Here is a 20,348-nt window from a genome sequence, read left to right as displayed (position 1 = left end):
TCTTAACAGATAAGGTGAGCTTAAAAATAAGAATGCAGTCATTCAGTACTGTATGTCGTGACCTTTAATTTGCCAGCTCGGTCCCACTGAGGCTGACCAGCTTATTTTCAAGGTAGTCCAGAGAGGTGTAGAACAGACAAGATACACAGATTTTCTTTTCTTTTAAATAAATAAATAAATAAAGTGAAGACACAGCATGGATCTAAATGTGCTTCTCTATCATTGTGTTATCGTTGATTTATATAAAAACTGGAACTTTAATTGGCTGATTATCTTTCACTTTTCAAACTGGTGGTGGCAGGTTCATTCTGCCTTCTACTCTTCACTAGGTGCTGAGGGGCCCCATAGCAGTTCAGTGAATGAGTCATCCAGCCTTCACAGTCTGTATGAATCCAGCGCCTTCTAGCGGCCGTAGACGCCGCTACACTCACTCCAGGGAGATCTGAGTTCACAGGCAGAATGACGAACTCAAATGTTTTTCTTTTCCCGACTTTCAGGACCAACCATGCGTTCAGCTACAGACAATTAAAACTAATCCGAGTGTCTCTCACTGATATAAAACGCATCCATCCACTGTCATGTTTTATCTTCACATGTCAACTGAAGATAGTCATTCAGTTCCCCCCTCTCTCTCTCTCTCTCTCCCTGTCTCTCTCTCTCCCTCTCTCTCTGGATCTTTGAAGCCCAGAGTTGACGGGAGGTAATCCCCACCATGTGAGTGGGCGGTGCGGTTACCGGAGGCGTGTTTTTTTTTTTTTTTTTTCTTTTTTTTCCATTATTCAAATGCTGCTGTACCTATAAAAAGAGTGCCTGTGTGCGTCAGATAGTTTTCTCCAATGGGTAAAGGTGACTAAATACTAGTTGTCTCTTTCGCCGGCCTAGTCGCATCCTATCGGCAGGGGAAGAGATGATGCACGACTCTGGCGGTGTCCAAATGGCGAGGGCGCTGAAGCATGCAGCCCTGTGCCTGATGCTGCTGCCCCGGTTCCTCCTGGCCGCTGTCATGCTGTGGCTCCTGGATTTCTTGTGCATTAGGAAAAAAGTGCTGCTGAAAATGGGAGAGAGGCAGGACAGCCAAGACGACCCGCCGGTGTGCGTCTCTGACTCAAATAAGATGTTCACCTTGGAGTCCCTCAGGGCCGTGTGGTACGGCCAGAAATTGGACTTTCTCAAATCGGCGCACCTCGGGCGCACTGCGCCCAACACTGAGGTGGTGCTGGTCCAGGAGCGGAGGCAAGTCAGGATCCTGGACTGCATGAAAGGGAAGAGACCGCTCATTCTTAACTTTGGCAGCTGCTCCTGACCGCCATTCATGACGCGCCTGGCGGCGTTTCAGCGCGTCGTGAGCCAGTACGCAGACATTGCGGACTTTTTAGTTGTATATATCGAGGAAGCGCATCCGTCGGACGGCTGGGTGAGCTCGGACGCGCCGTATCAGATCCCTACGCACCGCTGCTTGGAGGACAGACTGAGAGCCGCTCAGCTGATGCTCACCGAGATGCCCGGGAGCAACGTGGTGGTGGATAATATGGACAACTCGTCCAACGCCGCGTACGGAGCCTACTTTGAGAGACTTTACATCGTCAGGGATGCGAGAGTGGTGTATCAGGGGGGCAGAGGTCCAGAGGGATACCGGATTTCCGAGCTTAGAAACTGGCTGGAGCAATACAGGAACGATCTGGTGAATTCCCAAACAGCGGTGCTCCATGTGTAGTTGAAGATGCTGAACTGCCTGCTGCTCTACCCATTCTGCTTAAGTGTCCAACCCACAGTGCAAAATATCCAGATGCTGCTATCAAATGTTCACACACGGCACATTACGTTGTTTTTCTTGCATAAAGATATTCAGGACTGTTTGACAAATAGCCTAAAGTCATGTTGAAGCCTGTATCTAGGCAGTAGGCTGGTATACTGTGCTTGTCTTGACCTTAATTGATTGCTCATAGCGATTTTCTTTAATTTTTGTATGAAAAAGTCTTGAATCAGTTGAAACTGGATTCAATTAGTGATCACTCTATTTTTCTACAGTACTGGTGTGTGTGTGTGTGTGTGTGTGTGTGTGTGTGTGTGTGTGTGTGTGTGTGTGTCAGTGTGCGCGTGTGCGTGTGCTCGCGCGCGCGTCCAGCCTAATATCTCACTCCGGTGTTTCTATGAAGTTCGGTTTTTAAAAGGCGCAGCCAGAAAACCGACACTGATGCATCTGACACCGGGAGCGGGTTCATATTAGCAGGATGCCTTCCTCGACGATGGGTCGCCAAACGATGTAATGTTGAAACGATGTAACTGAACAAATGTTTTTAATAAATGTCAGATCACACATTGATGATTTACTGTTGACTGTGGAGCAGACACCTTAAAGTTCTTCCTTTGGTCATTCTGTGGTTTTATTGTCCGCTGGTGAGAAGGAAAGGATGGATTCAGGTTTGAGGCCAGTTACAAAACATTTGACTGTCAGTCTTGTGTGTTTTGCCCCCCCCCCCCTTAAATCTGATGACGTCATGCCTGCTTCTTGTGCAGCTTTTCAGGATGTTTCATGATTGTTTACAGCCGGAATTTATTGTTTATCTTCCTCTAACAAGGCCTATTCATCTCAAACTGATGCACCATTAGCACAGTAACCCACAGCAGAGTGGAAATGCTCCTTGATTGATTAGTAAAGCATTCATTCTTAATTAACCCACTTAAAGCCGTGACACATGCTAAAAGGGAAAGCAAGAAATCACCTTTTCATGTGTGTGGGTGACAGAGGAAGCAGCCAGATTAATTTGAATAGCTGAAAAGAAGGGGGCAGTTTCGTGTTGTGTAAGTCGGTTAATCAGAAGTGATCATGAATCATGACACTCCTCTGATGATCAAGTGAGAAGCCCAGAAAAGGTCAGGATTTCACAGTTTAACAAACAGTGCTTTAAATTTGGGGGAAAATGCTAACTTAATATCAGTTATGTGCTCTTTATTGAATTTAAATGTTCTTTTTTTCGGCAGCTAATTGGAGGAATTGAATCAAGTCATTACTGAATCTTCTGATTCAGGGAGGGGGGGTGATTCTTGAGTGAAGAAGTATGTATTCTCATTGAAAAAGCTGCATTGTGGGAGGAAATTACTCACAAAGATCAAGTAGATCAAAGTACACAGACGTGTTAGAAAAAAATACTGTTTACTTTGTTTTTTTATGTTAAGTTTGTGGCATTTTCTATACATGGATCAGTTTGAAGAAACAAAAGAGGGTTGAGCTGATTATGCAGCGTCTGTAATCCATCTATATCCATCTACCTTTATCTCTTTCTGACTTTGTCACCCCCCCATATACATATACTTCTGTATATGCTCACATACACAAACAGGAATACACACACAGACGCACTGCCACATATAATTAGGATTAGAGAGCAATGTGATTACTGTCGATCCCACGTGGCCCAAGTCTCTGTTGTGTGGTTTTAATATATTCAGGTTCCTTCATGCCTCAGTTCATTCTCATTATATCACCACATGCATGTACTGTATGGCTGTGCGTGTCTTGAGCCTACACCTTGATGTAGCGTGCTGCGGGAGGTGAGCTAAGAGCAGGGGATCTGACGTGCCCTGCCGCCTCCGTCCTGAAAACTCCTTCTCTGTTTCAAAAAGAAAAAAGAAAAAACCAAAGCCCTGTTAAAACCTCCCATTTTCAGGTAAGGACAACTCTTCAGGTGCAAACAGAGTGCTAACAAGATAAAAGAGGGTCAGTCAATCAGTGATGTCTGACCAAAGACCTTTTTCAAATTACAGTGGTGACCTGAGACTGACTGATAACGTGAAAAGTCAGGGGCTAAAAAAGCAGGCCATCACTGTCAAGCATGACGAACTGCTGAGTCTTGGCAGGTTGTTTTCTATCTCACATTCAGACTTTGTTCATTTGTTTTTCTCAGCAAATTACAAAGAACTTTGTCTCTATCTTGATTTTGACTTGTGTCATTACCCATGTTGCAGGAATTTTACAGCAGGCGTCAAAAACACCACAGAGCGGGTGCAGAGGAATCAGGAAAACTACACTATCTTTAAGAAAACTCTTGTAACCTGGGATTTGTATTGGAAATAGGTGAAATAATCTTCTCCTTTTTCACTGATCAGTGACATCTTTGACCCTTCAGATCATTTTCATTCACAATGGTTAACAGTTATTGAACCGTTCATCAACCAATCATCCTCAGTTGATACGTTTAATACATAGAAGACACTGAAGATGGGTCTTAAAGGAGGAGCGCACAAGGGGCTTGTGAATATTTTTTGTGTCACGCCGGGCCAGCGCTGGGGTGCTGACTACACACAGCAGGGGATGCTGGTTTTTTTCAACAGTGACTCATGAGTCACAAAATGTTACTGACATGTGTCTGTTCCCTCTAGCCTGTGGTCTGTGCCATGCTGCATTTCAGAAATATCATCCTGCCTTTGGCAAAATGAACTGCCAGCCCCTCATCCCTACAACTGTCTTTCCTCCTTACTTCCTTCTATATTTTACATTTATTTCCATCCTTATTTCCTTCCTCTCAGTCCTCTCCTTCTTGAACTGATCAGAAATCATAAAATCCCCCTCATGAGTACTTTTACTGCGAATCCTTGAGTACATTTTTGCCAGTAACATGTTCCTTAAGAAAAAAATTATTGCATTACTTTTATATGTAATGGGGTATTTTTCTTTTGTGGCTATTTAACACGGTAAAGAATTTTAGTCCTTTTGCATTTGAGATGTTTTTGCTAACGTTACTTGCCTGTAAATGCTGTGAAAATTTTCTCCATGTCTAATGTGCGTTGCATTTTGGAACAGTAGTGTCCATCTTTATCAATAAATCAACTTAATTATCACTCATTTACGCTGCTTCCAATTCAGGTTTTGACCGATATTTTGTCACTACAGAAAAATATGAATCGGCTTTCAAAAATGAATAATTTTAATAACTCATCAGACACATGCAGTAGCTGTTTCACAGTTACAAAGCAAAATCAGTTCTGTCACTGCACTGGAGGCAGCTTGAAAGTCTAGAGGTGGAACTCATGTGACACTACAAGAAACACTTAGTGCTAAAAACTCAACAAATGAAAGTTAAAAACATTAAAAAAAACAACAGATCTTTCCTCACGCTACAGTGAGAACTGAGAGGAACAGCTGAGGGTTGTTAAAATGGGACGACAGTAGGCTCTCTATTATTCCTAAATACAGTTATAAAACTATGGTCACACTTTTGTTAGATGTAGACATTTTTTTTACTTTGACTTTCATCGCCCAGGCATACAGGTACCAACAGAAGCAGCAAAGACGTCCTTTTTGTTGTTGAGACATTTACTGAAATGGGATTTGATTTAGAGTTGAATAACTGTTGAATAACACTCAGAAGTGTCTCTGTCACTGTTTATAATCCCTCTTGTAGCATTCTGGGGAATTCCAAGGAGGGGCAACATAAAATATCAATTAGGGCTATAACAAAATGCCGTATATAAGATGTTCTAACCAGATAGTAACCCATTTTATTTTCACTGATGTTGCAGCATCTTCTGAATTTATTTTTACAAAGGTACACCTTACTTCCACTTAAAGCCACATATAGCCGAATATTTCTTTAAATGAACGATGGATAAAAATGACAACAGGTAATGTGGGAATGCTGACTTGTAGTCAAGAATTCACAAACAAAGAAATTAAAAACCCACCGCAGTTCCCCTCAGCAAACGGTGCATTTTAGCACCTTTCGGATCATTGTTTTGGTTTTCTGTCCCACAAATTTACTGTTTTTGATTCTGTTTACAGTCGCAGCAGGCAGGGGGGTTTTTTCTACCAAAAATGTTCCAAAAACCCATTGTGCACTACCTGTCTGACAACAAACTAAAGTTACACAAACTTAGCACCTAGCTGGTGAACACAGTGGAGCATTTAACAACAAAGGAGAGGGAATACTAACTTAAAATTTGTCAGGTGGCCAGAAACAAATAAGACTTGAAATAAATACTAATTTTGCTATGTGGCTGCTGGTATGATAATAATAATAATGCAGTTTATCTGTCACAGAAAAAATACTTCTTATCAGCATTACTTTATACATTCAACAGTAGGGGGAGTACGCTTGTTGGAATTTATTTTTCATCTGTTGTTTTTTTTTTTGTAGGTTGCATTGTAGACTAAGTATGTGCATATAGTTGTTGTTGATTTTGTTCAGTCACTCAACTCCACCCATGACTCCACCCCCTGCATGCTGAATCACTCTCAGATCACAGGGAGCCGATCTTCGTCACATTTTAGTGAATCAAAAAAAAAAAATTAAAAAAAACAGCGCCCCCCTCGTGCTCTGAGTCAGTAATGACTTGGCACGTGTCAAAAAATATTCACAAGCCCAACTGGTGTGCACACATCATGAAATAAAATGATTATTATGCCATTTGAGACAAGGTACTGCTCGGCAGGACATGAAATGCCTTGTTGAAATTGTATCTCTTTATCTAGCCAATCCCATGACTTTCTATTCAGCTGCAAGCCCTTGAAGTCATATGATGTAGAAAACAAGGTTTGTAGCCATGGGACAGTGGATCCATGTGCAGAGACACTCTGTGACACCCTTTACAATTTTAGATTCCCTGACCTCAGTGACCCTCGGGGTAAATTTTACGGTTTTGTCATGTAAGGTCTCGATTTGGACTGAAAACTGAATGCATTAATTTTGCTGTTTATCAGAGATAAAGTGGCAATGAAATAGTAAGTGAACCCTTTGGAATTGCCTCCATTTATGTATAAATGCGGCCAAAAAATATAGTCAGACCTTCATCCAAGCTACAATTATGAATATAAACAACCTATTTTAACTAATAACTCACAAATCATTGTATTGTTCTTGTCCATACTGAAAACATCATTCAAACAGTCACAGTGTAGGCTGGAAAAAGTATATGAACCCCTCGGCTAATGGTAACAACAAAAGCTAACCGGGGTCAGGAGTTGTCAAACCTGGAGTACAATCAATGAAACAAGGTTGTGGGTTAAAGCTACTTATATAAAAACACTTAAACATTTTATTTCTACAAGTAACATCTGCTGATCTGAACCATGCCTCACAAAAGGGAGATCTCGGAAGACTTACTATCAAGAATTGTCGATTTGCATAATGCTGAAAGGGTTGCAAAGACTTCTCAAAGAATTTAGATATTCATCAGTCCACAGTCAGACAAACTGTGTATAAATAAAGAAAATGATTCAGGTCTGTGGCTACTCTGTGGCTACTCTTCTTAGAAGTGAGCCTGCAGCTACAATGACTCCAAAGTACAGCGCAGGATGATCAGTGGCTTCAAGGAAACATTGGAGGTTATTAACAACTCTGTTCATGAGTCTACCATGAAGCACGGTGTCCTGCCATGGACACCACAGAGGAAGCGGTTGCCCTCCAAAAAAACATTGCAGCCTCGCTGAAGTTTGCCAAAGAACAGCTGGACATGCCACAGTATTACTAGGATAATGTTTTGCAGGCTGAGGTTGAATTGTTTGGGAAGAACATACAGCTCTATGTGTGGTGAAAAAAGGTCACCAACATGAAAACATCACCTCAAAAGGTGACGCAGAGTGGAGGGGACATCATGGTTTTTAGGGCTCTGCCGCCTCTGGGCCTGAGCAGCTCGACATCAACAAGAGGAAAATGAATTCTCATGTTTATCAAGGTCTCTCACAGGATAATGTCAGAGTGACTGTCCATCTACTGAAGCTGTCTGGTGCAGCAGGACAATGACCCTTAACATCAAAGTAAATTTACTACCAAGTTACTTCAAATGAATAAAATCCACCTGTTGGAGTGGCCCAGGCACAGCCTAGACCTTAATCCAGTAGAGATGCTGTGGGATGACCTGAAGAGAGTCGTTCACACCTGACATCCTAAGAATATGTGTGATCTGAAGCAGCCCCGGAGGATCTACAGCTACTGGAAGTTTGTTTGAGGTTATCGCCGCCAAAGGAGGTTCAACCAGTTATCAAATCCGGAAACGGTTCACTTACTTTTTCCACCAGCACTATGAATGCACAATGGGTATGTTCAATAAAGAGGCAGAAGATTACGTTTGTGTGACATTAGCTGAAGAACACTGTGTTTGTCTCCACTTGTGACTTAGATGAAGATCAGATTACATTTTATGATCAATTAATGCAGAAAATCCAAATTCCAAAGGGTTCACATACCTTTCCCTGCGGTCCACCTCGTTCTGAATGCACGATACGATGACATAGAGGCGATGGAAGTTGTTGAGGAAACAGATGACACACCTGTACTGAACCAGACAGAATTTTAATAGATTCAAGTATGCGCAGTGTGGAGCAGGGATTTTAGTCCCCGAGAGTCTCATATAATGTATAGAAACTCGCAGACAGTATAACTTGTGAAAAAAACATATACTAAAAATAAATAGAATGGAGGAGACAATAACACTAGGGGGATTAGAGGGAGTTTCATAAACTATCCACACAGCATAAACAATAATAACAAGACTGACTCAGAGGGAGAACAAGGAGTCATTTCCAGCAGGGAGGTGGTGGTATTTGACTTTGATATAGATTTCTATAAGTTTAAAGTATTGTATGAAAAGTTCACTACAGTTTTCGGTTTATTATTCTTTTTTCACATTTGCACTTGTACATTTCTTTAAAGGACAGGTTCACATTTTATCATGTCTGTCTTGGAACAATATTATTGTTACATATCATTACATTTGCAAGACATTGCAATTTTTTTTCTGGGCAGCGCTACTTCTTCATCTTCTTATTACGTAGAGGAAAAGAAGTGATAGAAATAGAAGTTAACGTTGCTGTTGTTTTCCACAGCTGGGGGCAGCTCTTGGTGAGAAAAGGAATGAGGTTTGATGCTGAACTCACCGCATTTCTTCTGGACTACCGTCTACCGTAGTCTACCGTTACCATATGCTATATGTGGAAATAGCAAAAACCCTGCCTATAGCTGCTTTGAGTGACCTGCTTCATGGACAGAGGTCTGTTCCAATTGCACTTTCCATTGAATTGTTGTTTTTGTTTTTATCTATATATCAAATTTTCCAACATAACAAAAGATACTTTTTTTTTTTTTTTTGATTTTCCAGTGTTTCCGCAACTTTTTTTTTAACGCAAAAATTAAACATGCACATAAAAACAGGTGGATCAAAACAAACTTGGTGTTTTCCCGATTGAGCTGCTGCAGAGGCATAGTAACAAAAATAATGAGGAGCTGAAGCTGAACTTACAAGAAAAGTTTTACACAGAACAAAGACAGAGGGTTTTGTTCAGTGTTGTGAGGGAATTTTCTCTTGTCCACCTAGTGAATGACTGACTCAGGGTGAAAGGTCAGTGTAAGGCCCCAGGTCTCTGTGCCACAGCTACTGCATTAAATCTTACAGGCCTTGAAACGCACAGGCGGCTCCTCCAGATGCAGCTGTGGTTTGCTGCTGATACTGCTGGTGCCAGGGCTGATAACCGCAGACCTTAGACGGTCAGTAACAAGGGGCTGGGTGTTCTAAGAATCAGCATTTGGGCGTATATAGTCATGTTTCCTTGTTTATGGTTAATGAACCAATAGTGTATTCACACATCCCTCTTCTTCCTCTTATTTTAGATATTTGACCAATTATAGAGTGTAAGCTATCTATAGTAATCTCTCTAAATGTATAAAGACGATCCTCAGGAGTTCCTGGTCCAGATTTGAGGTGACATCATGCACAGGAGACTGTATTGATGATTCCTCTTTTCTCTTTGATCAAGCGTCAATAAACATCCTCAGCATAAGACATCCTGGACTCCAGCGCTCTTTCTTCACCACCGATGATAAGCATTTTCCCTAACAAATCTTACCCTTGCAGTCGCTTTAAAGAGATGTCTTTGTGACCAGCATGGAGAGGAGGAATGTTTACACACTCAACTAACTCTTTCAAAGCACACATATGGGTATGTTAGTATTGTTTTAAGACAGACATGAAAAATATAGCTGTCCTGTAACTGGTATTTTAATTCATACTCATTGTGATTTGTAAAGAAAAGGTAAGCACAGACACACAGCAAAGGTAGGTTATAGTATAATATATAATACAATATAAATGTACAATAGTTTAGTTACATCTTTTAAAATTACGTGACTATGTTATTGTTTCTGTAGAGGTGGCTATGGTCACATTATAAATGAATAACATCTTATGAAAGTTTGGGTGAGTGGTTGTACTGCAATCAACAAACCACAAAAATGGATTTCACATTCTTTTTTTTTTTTAAGTTTTTTTAAAGTTTTTCTTTATTTCTTATTCCCTTTATGTCACTATGTGTAAAGTCTGATTATTGACAACAAGGAAATCAACATTCAATTTTGAGTGCACATACATTTGCACATTCATTCAAATATGCTAGTTACAAGTGTAACCTGTAGCTGAACCTGAGTAAAGCTCACCAACTTTTACAAACATCACTGCTGAAGCGGAGGAGGTACATGAAACACAGTGAGAGGAGCCTGCTCTGAGAAATAATAAAAAGTAATTAGAGAAAAAAAAAAAAAAAAAAAAAAAGAATAGGCAGGAAATGGTAGGAGGCCAATGATGCAGACAATAATTTATGGATGGAAACTTGATGAATCATTCAGTTATGTTTTTTTCTCTTTTGGAAAAAATGTCAGTCTGGCAGCCAGTCACTCTGCATTTCACCTCAGCGTGGCATCTGTATCCCGGTTGCCATGGCAATGTGGTTGCTATGAGATCAATTTATCTGGAGATCTTGCAGTTGCAGATGTCACTGGGTGCTGCTCTCAATAACAAAGCTTTGGTCAAATTACAGACAGTTAAGGCTCACACTCATTTCTAATTCCGACCTCGACTGAGGGAGTAGGTTTTATGAAAGACAGAAAACGTTAGTCGAGTATCAGACAGTTTGGATGTCTTCATATAGTGAATCCAGTGGCATCATCCCTCCTCTGAATGTTCTGTCAAAAATATCAAACCAAATGCGCACTATGAAGTATTAGTCTATCAGATGAATACCATAAGATGCTAGTCAAGATCAAAGAGCAGCCTGACATACAGTCCCCCCCTCCAACCTCTCTCTTATCTCCCATCCTCCTCCACTTCAGAGACTCAGTGCTGTGCGATATAGTGCGGCCCCTGCATGACGCATGTTTCTGCACCTCTGACGTGTGGATGTGTTCGGAAGTGGGAATACCACCTACTTGCTTTCCAGTAGTTAATACCCCTGAGCGGCAAATGAAAATCTGTTTATTGCTCTTCTGTCTTCAATGCGACGTGGAGGATAAAACCTGGTCAAATCATCATGTGGGGACTCAGCTCCAATCTATGAACAACTATTGGGTAAGAATTATGACAAGGGTAAGGTAAAGTGGTGTTGTGGCTAAGGTTTGCCTCATTCCCTTCCAGGGAGTGACTGTAAATCAATACAATGCCTTCACAAGTATAGTAGCAGTACCTCAGGTTTTAAAGTCTTGTGCACACCAGTTCCAGCTGTGTTCCATTAGTGTTGACGACCCCCCCTTAACGCTGCTCACCTGTTGCCTGTGAACACAAGTTGAGTCCCATTTAGCCGTGCTTGAAAGCATCAAATAGTGGCAAAGGTGAAGGAAAAGCACTTACTGAGTTCAGCCTGTAGATGTAGTGTTCTGCAGATAGAGAAGCTGTTGTGCGAACACTGCGTAAACAAGTAAAATTCACATAGCACACACAACATGTTACATGCAAAGGTTGAAACTGAGTTTTTTCAGTTCACAAATCTTAATTTGTGTCGTAAATGTGTGTTGACACTGAACACATATTTACAATATGTCGCTGCACAGCCTTCCCAAAGACAGTAATATTAGAGAGCAGCGGCTAAAGTTTATTTTCTCTGAAATACTGGGGCATTTTAGTCCGAAGCTACAGCAGTAGGCTACAATCTGTTACAGCCAATGAGAAGAGAGACGAGACACAAAATGCCCTTTTCTTACTAGAGCTCCTGAGAGACTTTAAATATATCTTTTTATGGATATCAAAACTTCAAATAAAACACAGGGAAAGACTAGAGCATTGGTCCTTTATGAAAGGGGGTCTTGCTGCTATTGCTCAGCTGGTGACCATGTGACTAAAAGGAACTGGGAGTGACTCCTCTGTAATGGAGGTCAGGTGTTTTAATTTTAATTTTAACTAATAAATTCAGTTTTATAATGTGCCTGCTTAATTTCAACTTGCTATTATTTTATTTTTTTTCATAGAAAACGTCAGGCTTCAACACACTAGAAGAAACACAGAGGATAAGAATAAGAATTTCAGACACAGTGCAACTCCCACACTAATGTTGCAACAGCTGACAGTAGCAGCACAGGTAGAGAGGACCCACGTGCAGACACGCAGGCAGGTACAGTGACGCAACTTTCACAGCCAAAATGAAGAGGACCAGGCTTACAGACAGATGGATGGACAAGCGTGTAGGCAGACATGTACAGACAACAGGCTACCACGGCAACGCCTGGTTTAATCGCAGGCTGCGATAACGAGCAAACTGGGAACAGGTGTGTGAATGGGCAGGGAAGCTCAGGTGGTTGGGAATTGGAGACAGGTGAGCAGGTGGAGCTGGCAGTCAGGTGACTGCACTCTGATGGGCGGAGAGAGAGAGTGGCAGGAGAGGAAGGCTAAAAGAAACATGGCTGACACAATGGAAGTGGAAACAGAAGGGACAGGGGAGGAAACCAGAGAGCCCAACAACAAATGTAATGTACTAGCTTACGAAACATAAAGCTTGCTAAAGATAAAGAAGATAAAGTCGGATAATAAAGTCATTTATCTTTTATGAAGGATTACGTGAACAGTGAATACACCAGTTCTGCCATGCGAGCACGAGGTCACGCTCTCCCTCTGCATGCACACCTGCCTATGCTGACCACACGTGGATATTACAAGTAAAAAAAGCTGAAATCACAGCACAGTCATCTTTAACTCATGTGTTTGGTGGATGACATCATGGTTATACTTTTTTTTTTTTTTTAGCCGCATCAGCAGCAGAGATGCAGCTTGGAAATGGCTTGGAAGTGACAGCTGGTTCACATGTAGTCTTAATTGGGTTTTTTTTTTCTTTCCTTTTCTTTTTCTTTTTTATTTCAAACTTGTTCCATTGTCTGACAAGAAAAATATGTAAAAGACAACAGTTTTATTGGGAAATTGCTGGATTATAATACTGCGTATGTGAGCACAGGGAGTAGGAGAGAAAAAGGTAAAAGCTGAAACCAGCTGACACTAGGCAGAATGCAAATTGCCCACAATGCAGTTCTAGTCTTCTTTCGTAAGAATAACAAATAAAATAAATAAATAAATAAATAGATCTTTTTTATGGGCTGCCAGCTGAATTTCCTCCGGCCTTGGTTTTAACCCATTGTTCGAACAAGATTCTGGATCAAGAATTATATGTTTTGTTTTATTGAGTGGGCTACAGGCTTCTGGTTCAGTGATTATAATTGTCATGCTGGTGAGGTACAACAAACACAACACTAGAATCCATTTGAAGTAATTTATTCACAATTGCTGAATGATTAATGTTGTTAACACAGTCTAAGGACCATCACCAAGCCCTACGTCCCATGGTGTGCACTCTTTCATAAGATTGCCGCAGACCTCAGCCACCATTCATTTGATTTCCTGCAGCTGTTGTGGTGCATGTGACAGGGTCAAACCACTTGTCCATGTCAAGTTTCACGGGCATTAATGCAGCGTGTCAACATGTCCATGTTTTTTTATGTTGACACTGAATTTAATCGCCTTATGTCGTAATAACAAACAGAGTAACAGAGGGGGAAATTTCATCTGATCAATGGATGTACTGTTGTGGTGCTGCGCGTGTAAACGGGCACTGTCAAAAAAAAACTGTTGACAAAATACCGATCATTTTTCTCATGAAGTGGTAGTCCAGCGTTTCACTGAAGTCAAAAAGCGTCAACAGAATCTTCCAAAAGCTGTTTGTAGACCACAACTCCCAGATTTACCCACTGAAGCTGCCCAACAGTTCTCGCTTCACTAGTTTTCATTTTCAGTCACTTTATACTGCCTCTTTAATGTTTCGTCAGTGTGCACATTACCATGCAAGGGGAGGCGTGTAAATGGTCTGCTACCCACCCGGTAAAGCGCTGTTTCCAGTAGATCCTTCTAAGCTAACATTACCCTGATTGATCTGCAATAAGGAAAATCTCATGTGCATGTGCGGTGGCTATCTGCTGTGTCCTGAGTTTTCGTAAGAGCGCTAGCTGTGTGCATCCTCTGCAAGACGCGTGGACGTCAACAGTGGGTGTAGTGAATCAGGATGTGCAGTAAGGCCGGGAGAAGACTTTGAAGAAATGATAATAATAATAATTGTGGAAAGCTTTTAAGAAAAAAAGAATCTCTAGAGCTTGTCATCTCTGCCACTTTGTCTTGTATATTTTTCTTACCATTACCAGTATACAATAATAACCTCCTCAAGTGTTGTCACAATCAGTAATCCCCATGTCAGTTCAGTGCATGCTTTTAATGTCCTTGACCCAGATGCAGCTCTCACTGTGAGTGTGCAGGGACCATCAGCCCCAGCCCCACATAACACCTGCAGCTCCTCCTGTAAGACTACTGCAGTAACCTTAGGGAACGTGTTTTTCCTAGTTTACACAACACATGCAGATGGAGGCGAACAACCATGACCTATGAATTATCTTGACAGGGGAGAGCGTTAGCCCGGGCAACAAGCTAGGACACAATCCACACATTCCCATCCTGAGAACTGAGGGTGGACATCCAGCAGATTATCCTCCCTGTGCCACCTACAACAGAATAAAGAAACAGTCAAGATTTCATTGCATTTCTGTGAGACACTCCGCAGACTGAGCTGCACTAAATCAGCTTGACCCCACTTGGCTACCAGAGATCAGACTAGCATTTCAATTAGATCCAGCAGAAGAGGCTCCTATTTGGTCTCTGATGCACTATCAATGGAGTGCATCTGCAACTGTTGAAGGATCACATGTGGCAGCGTGACTTTCATGGACAGAATCAAGTTGCAGAACAAACTCTGTATAATCATGTTTGTCCTTTCTACAACAGTTAGCATGCTTGTTTCTATTTATGATGTGTATGTATTCACAGGAATCTGTAATAAACTGACTCCTTCCCCTTTAAAAGTATATGTTTACATCCAGCAATAATGTCTGGAGAGCTCATGCTAACAACAGGCCCTAGAGATGAGTTTGACATCGGGTCTGTCTGCAGAGTGCACGTGTGCTCACAGCCAGTGTGACTTGGAGGGGGTTGGATGAGGTGGAATCCCCCACTTTTTTTTTTTTTTTTTTTTTTTTTTTACAAATCATTATTAGCCACAAACTATATATTTTGTGGAAAAATGTGCCAAGGAATAATTTACCTGCTAAGCATACCCCTTGTTACCCACACAGCAAGTACAAAACATCCATGGCACACAAATGCATCCATGCACATCCTGAGAAAAATCATTCACCCGTGCTGCTTCGATAAAGTCTCTCATCTGAACATCCCCTTCTGCGAAAGGTTGCTTCCATCACTTTCTGTGCATCCGTCTATCGCTCAGCCAAGTGGAAAAAGAGCAAAAGAGTGTGAACGAACCGCTGTGTGTGTCTCTCTGCTTGAGTGTTTCTCTCTTTCCAATTCCCTCTGTCTTCCTGATCTTATATTTCCAAGTACGAGCCAGTGCTCTGCTCGCAGTGTTTCCTGCCCTTCACGTCCCTCAAGTGTGTTCTGACCTTATGTGCTGAGAGCAACGAGGCTCCAGACGGTCAGGTGAGGCTGCCGTGTCTACACTGTTCTAGTTCATCTGCCCCACGTATAGTCAGACAGTTATCTGTGCCTCTTGTACAGACGGAGCGCTTATGTGTCTGCGCGGCTTCAGCAGACAATGGGGGTTGTCCCCAGGTGGCCCAGATATTGGAAGATAATAAAGGTTGTGTGTGTGTGTGTGTGTGTGTGTATGTTCCAGACAGTCACAGTGGAAGAGCGTCCCGGTATGGCTCCATTATGCCTGGACTGACAGGCAGCAGGATTATCACTGGAGAGGTTACCACAGTTTTATCTCCCAAATGCACATACAGGAGCATGTGCACACTCACGCACATGGAGCACACAAAGAAATACATGTTTCTGGGTAAAGGACTAACGATGTCAACACTCCACAGGTTTTACTTTTATATTTTTGATAAGGCCGACGCGACAGTTGGGGTCAGGTGATAACTCTCATCTTCTTCTTTATCTGAAACCAGAGCTCGTAGCCGTGTTATATACCCGAGCTGTTTATATCATAATTATGCTTATGGCTGATCTATTTATTATCTATCTATTATCTGATCTATTATTATTAACGGTTTTTAGAGGGATCCACATGTTAAGAAAGGCATCTTCACACATGCATCAGTGGGAAATGATTATCTCTGGTTTGTATTTGTATCCTGGTCTTGGGATCCCAAAATATACTTTTTATAAAATAAGGAAATGTTTGTAATTTCTACTGAAAATCAGTAAATGTGCACATCAAAAATTTGTCTCCAGATTAGTACAAATAAATTCACCAAGATCCGATTTTTCCTTCCTGTTTAAAAGCACCAATTTCTGTATATATATTTATCAGCTTCTCTGTGGCTTTCATGCTGTGATTGAAGAAAAGATACAGTGGTACTTTGTCTTTCCGGCTTCTGAGCAAGCTCCAGGAACAACTGGTATTTCATCATTTAGGAACAGATTAGGCTGTGAGCAAATTGAGCTGTGCTTCCTCCGATCTTGACAACTTCTCCCACCTTGTGAGTTTTACCCTTCTCACCTTTTATTCCCTGAAGCTTCCCTATTGTCAGCTCACGCTGTCTGCAGGAAGTGCAGGTTTCTAAAACTAACACCTGCACTCCAGACTCTGCTGCTGCTCTGTAGGAAACAACTATAAAAAGCAGAAGTGATAAACGTTCCATAACCACTACATATAGTTATATATGGCAATAAATATGATGCAGAGCAAATATAGAAAATGTCATTTGAAATTATATGGAAATGTTTCCAGGCATATCCTGTATGTGTATCATTTTTATACCTTCTACAGTATATAGGCAAAACTCCTTTTAGCTGCACACTTTATAGATGTTGATGCACGCATGCATTTTCACTGATCTTTACAAATCAGCCCTGTTTCTTATTTTTTGCTGTGTACAACAAAAGTAGAAGAACGTACAACTTCATATCTTGTTATCACCCTGACAAAACACTTTCAACATGTTTCGAGCTTCGATTTTTAGCCTTTCATGTGTAATTTCACCAACTTTGTCTTGTGGTGCCCCTTGTAAGGAAGTTCCTCGTTAAAGTCGGATGAACCTAAAGGGGGAGACACTCCATCCTGTCTCTTTCTTGTGTGTGTAAAGCAGGATGCCGAGCTGCTGCTGGGCCTGATCCCAAGTCCGCGGCTTTGATGAGAAGGACTTTGAAGCCGAGTGTCAAGCATCAAAGAAACTGGGACTGGGCTGCACCCCAACTCTCCGTCCTCAGGGGTGGGGGTGGAAGGGCGAGGTGTGACTCGTCACTTTGCTGGAGAGGACTTCAGGTGCTGCGGAGCTTCAGTGTGAGGAGGAAAGATGAAGAGGTGGATACAAGACCATGGAGGTGGGTCCGATCTCAGACCCCTGGGGTGTGATGAGTCACTGTCCTCCCACTTGGCTCCTGCCCCCCGCCCCCCGCCCCCCCTCCACCCCCACTCACTCACTCACACACACTCACCCACTCACAGAATCAGGTCCACACAGAGGTACCCACACTGCAATACACAGTAAAGTAATGCAGCGCTGAAAGCTTTTCCTCAAATCTGATTGGATGTAGCCACAATGGGGGTTGACACTCCAAACTTTTGAGCTCTGTTTCCATGGCGATGGATTCTGACATCTCCAGTCGTGACGAGATATGTTTTGGTTGCGGAGACCAGGAAGGGGAGGGAATCAAAATAAATAAATAAATAAAAATAAAAAGCAAAACACCACAGTTCATGTCAAGAATGACGGTACAGCACTCTGACTGCAGGCAAAAACAATGAACCCAAATGACCTCATCCGAGCGCAGTCTTTTAACCACCCACAAAAACCACTGACGTATTTTGATATTCAATGACGCATCCAGCCCAGAGGAATATTCCCTCTTAGATAATTGGGATACAATGTGTTGATAATGAAGCAAATTGGGGTTTTTGTGGGAGATAATTTGCATCCTCATTAGGCCAGTCGTTTAGAAACAATTGGCTATTATGCTACAATATTTTTTTTCTTTACAGTAAATGCAGAAATGTAGGTTTAGCCCTGAAAAATGCATTCTGCCGAATGCAACGAGGGTGAACCCGTCAAGTATTTGCATGATCAATAATTGATGCGATTGCCACTCTTTCACTGTGTCATCAGTGTCACAGCAGCAAGCCAACATCTTTGTTATATAGAGGTGAAAAATGTGCGGGTCTGTTTGTTCTCTAAATCCCCGCAGGTTCATCTGGGTTCAGCACAGATCCCAGCAGGGGTGCTAGACACAAGAGGGTGGGCGGGTGCCAAACCTCACTGTTGTCTTCAAATGAATAGAGGAACTTAAGTGACCTCAGACAAGCCAATTTAGAGAGTGTTAAGGCAACTGTGAATGGCCGATGGCTGCACCTAGCAACACCTCCTAAAGAGAAGCAAGCGGTGTCCTTCAAATGATCCTGTATGAAAATGACTGTTTATGAATGAACCAGAATATCAGTGGCACTTATGCCGGTAATTAACCGTTAGTGTGTCCTCATTCAGTATTGCGGTGAGATAGAGTAACTGATTTCAAAGCAGAAGCAGGTGCACATTACAGCACCTACTTACACAAGAAGCGACGTGTTAAATCATTAAGAGAAAATGCAACAAGAGAATAAACAAATACGGCTCATCCTTTTTAAAGTCATTGTAATGGTAAAAAAAAAAATAGAGATTGGACCTGTTTGTTTATGTAATGTTAAATAATGCATGAGAATACCAGTTACAAATCTGATGTTTTATTAATTTTAGATTTAAACATTATCTTTAATTAAAATAAAATAAAACAAAGAACCAAATAAGCTTCACACCTTAAGCTACTTTACGTTTAATTGATAAAGACATACATTTTTTTTCTCTTCTGTATGTTAGAAAGTGCTTTGGTAGAATTTGAACAGAAGTAGGGGAGATTAAAACAGTTACGCTGTGACACTACAGTGATAAACATATCTGCGGTTCAGATAAATAAATATCTCTTGAGATAAATCATCTCGCTTTCAGAAGGTGTGATGAATGTTTACCAGCTTTGTCCAGCAGATGGCAGCAGAGGACCGTCTTTTCATTCTCATTTGTCTAATTCAACAGGGTTTACAAACGTGTCTTATGACCACGCCGTCCCGTCTGTAAACTCATTCTGCTGTGCTGCCTCTTGACAGAAGCACGTCACACTGCCATGTCTAAATCTAATGCACAACTTGCTCAGTGTAGAATATGAGCAGATTTGGATTTTCTTCATAATAGTTCTATCTCTCTAATCACATCTGCTGTTACTTCTTGTGCAAAGGGAAGGATGGAACTGATTGAAGACAATCTGGAGATTTAGGTAATATGATCTCAACTCATGTCACAATTTTGTTTTTGTTTTTTTTCTTTTGAGACTAGACTTGGATTTTAATGAGTCAGTTCAGTTAATTCACAGTGCTAAACTGAAATAGACATGTCATGACTTGCACTGTTTTTTTAGATTCTTCTACACTTCAATTAACACATACACACACAGCTCAACCTTGATTTGCTGTTCACTTGTCTTTCACAAGGACTGGTTATTTTCTATTTGCTGGAAAAAAAAAAAAAAAGAAAAGAAAAGCACTGATATTGAATGTGGTTTTGTTCAAAGTTTAGCTGAATATTTGAGATTCTGCCTGTAGCCTCACAGTCATCCAAATAGGATGCACCTGCATGCAATCACGACCAGAGCTTTGTCCGTCTCCATGAGCCTGTGTCGAGTGTTGGTTGGCTGCCATCAACTAAACACAGACACTTCGTAGGTCTAAGTATCCTGGAGTGGTTGCAGAGAAAGAATACAAATATATTATTTACACGTCTCATGATTTCTCAAGTCTAGACTGCATTGGTTATTTTTCCTTTCCTACATCACCACCTCCTCTCTTTAGACGGAGAAACTGGTGTTCATGCTAAACCTGACAAATACATGAAAAGCTGCACATCACCTCTCCAGAGAGAAATGTGTGGCTGTTAGATTAATGACTCTCTGGCGTCCATCAAGAGCGATGCAAGGGGGGAAAAAAAACAGCTTGAAAGAAACTAATGACAACTCACAGA

At 41.5% G+C, this 20,348-nt stretch overlaps 1 protein-coding gene and 1 long non-coding RNA gene across 2 annotated transcripts; one reads left to right on the top strand and one right to left on the bottom strand.

The window, feature by feature from the left end:
- Window positions 1-775: 775 nt before the first annotated feature.
- Window positions 776-2,321, top strand: LOC130187182 (thyroxine 5-deiodinase-like). Its single transcript, XM_056404564.1, has one exon. It carries the CDS (start codon window positions 908-910, stop codon window positions 1,712-1,714), a length of 807 nt encoding a protein of 268 aa, XP_056260539.1. The 5' UTR covers window positions 776-907; the 3' UTR covers window positions 1,715-2,321.
- An 11,178-nt stretch (window positions 2,322-13,499) lies between these two features.
- On the bottom strand, window positions 13,500-17,662 carry LOC130187245 (uncharacterized). The gene is made up of 2 exons (XR_008830418.1): window positions 15,479-17,662; window positions 13,500-14,789 (listed from the first exon to the last, which is right to left on the bottom strand). It is a non-coding gene; the product is annotated as an uncharacterized LOC130187245 (long non-coding RNA).
- Window positions 17,663-20,348: the final 2,686 nt, after the last annotated feature.

The sequence above is a fragment of the Seriola aureovittata genome, chromosome 19 (genome assembly GCF_021018895.1).
Source record: "Seriola aureovittata isolate HTS-2021-v1 ecotype China chromosome 19, ASM2101889v1, whole genome shotgun sequence".
Taxonomy (NCBI): domain Eukaryota; kingdom Metazoa; phylum Chordata; class Actinopteri; order Carangiformes; family Carangidae; genus Seriola; species Seriola aureovittata.
The sequence above is the reverse complement of the archived record's forward strand: the minus strand, read 5'-3'. Positions and strand labels throughout refer to the sequence as shown.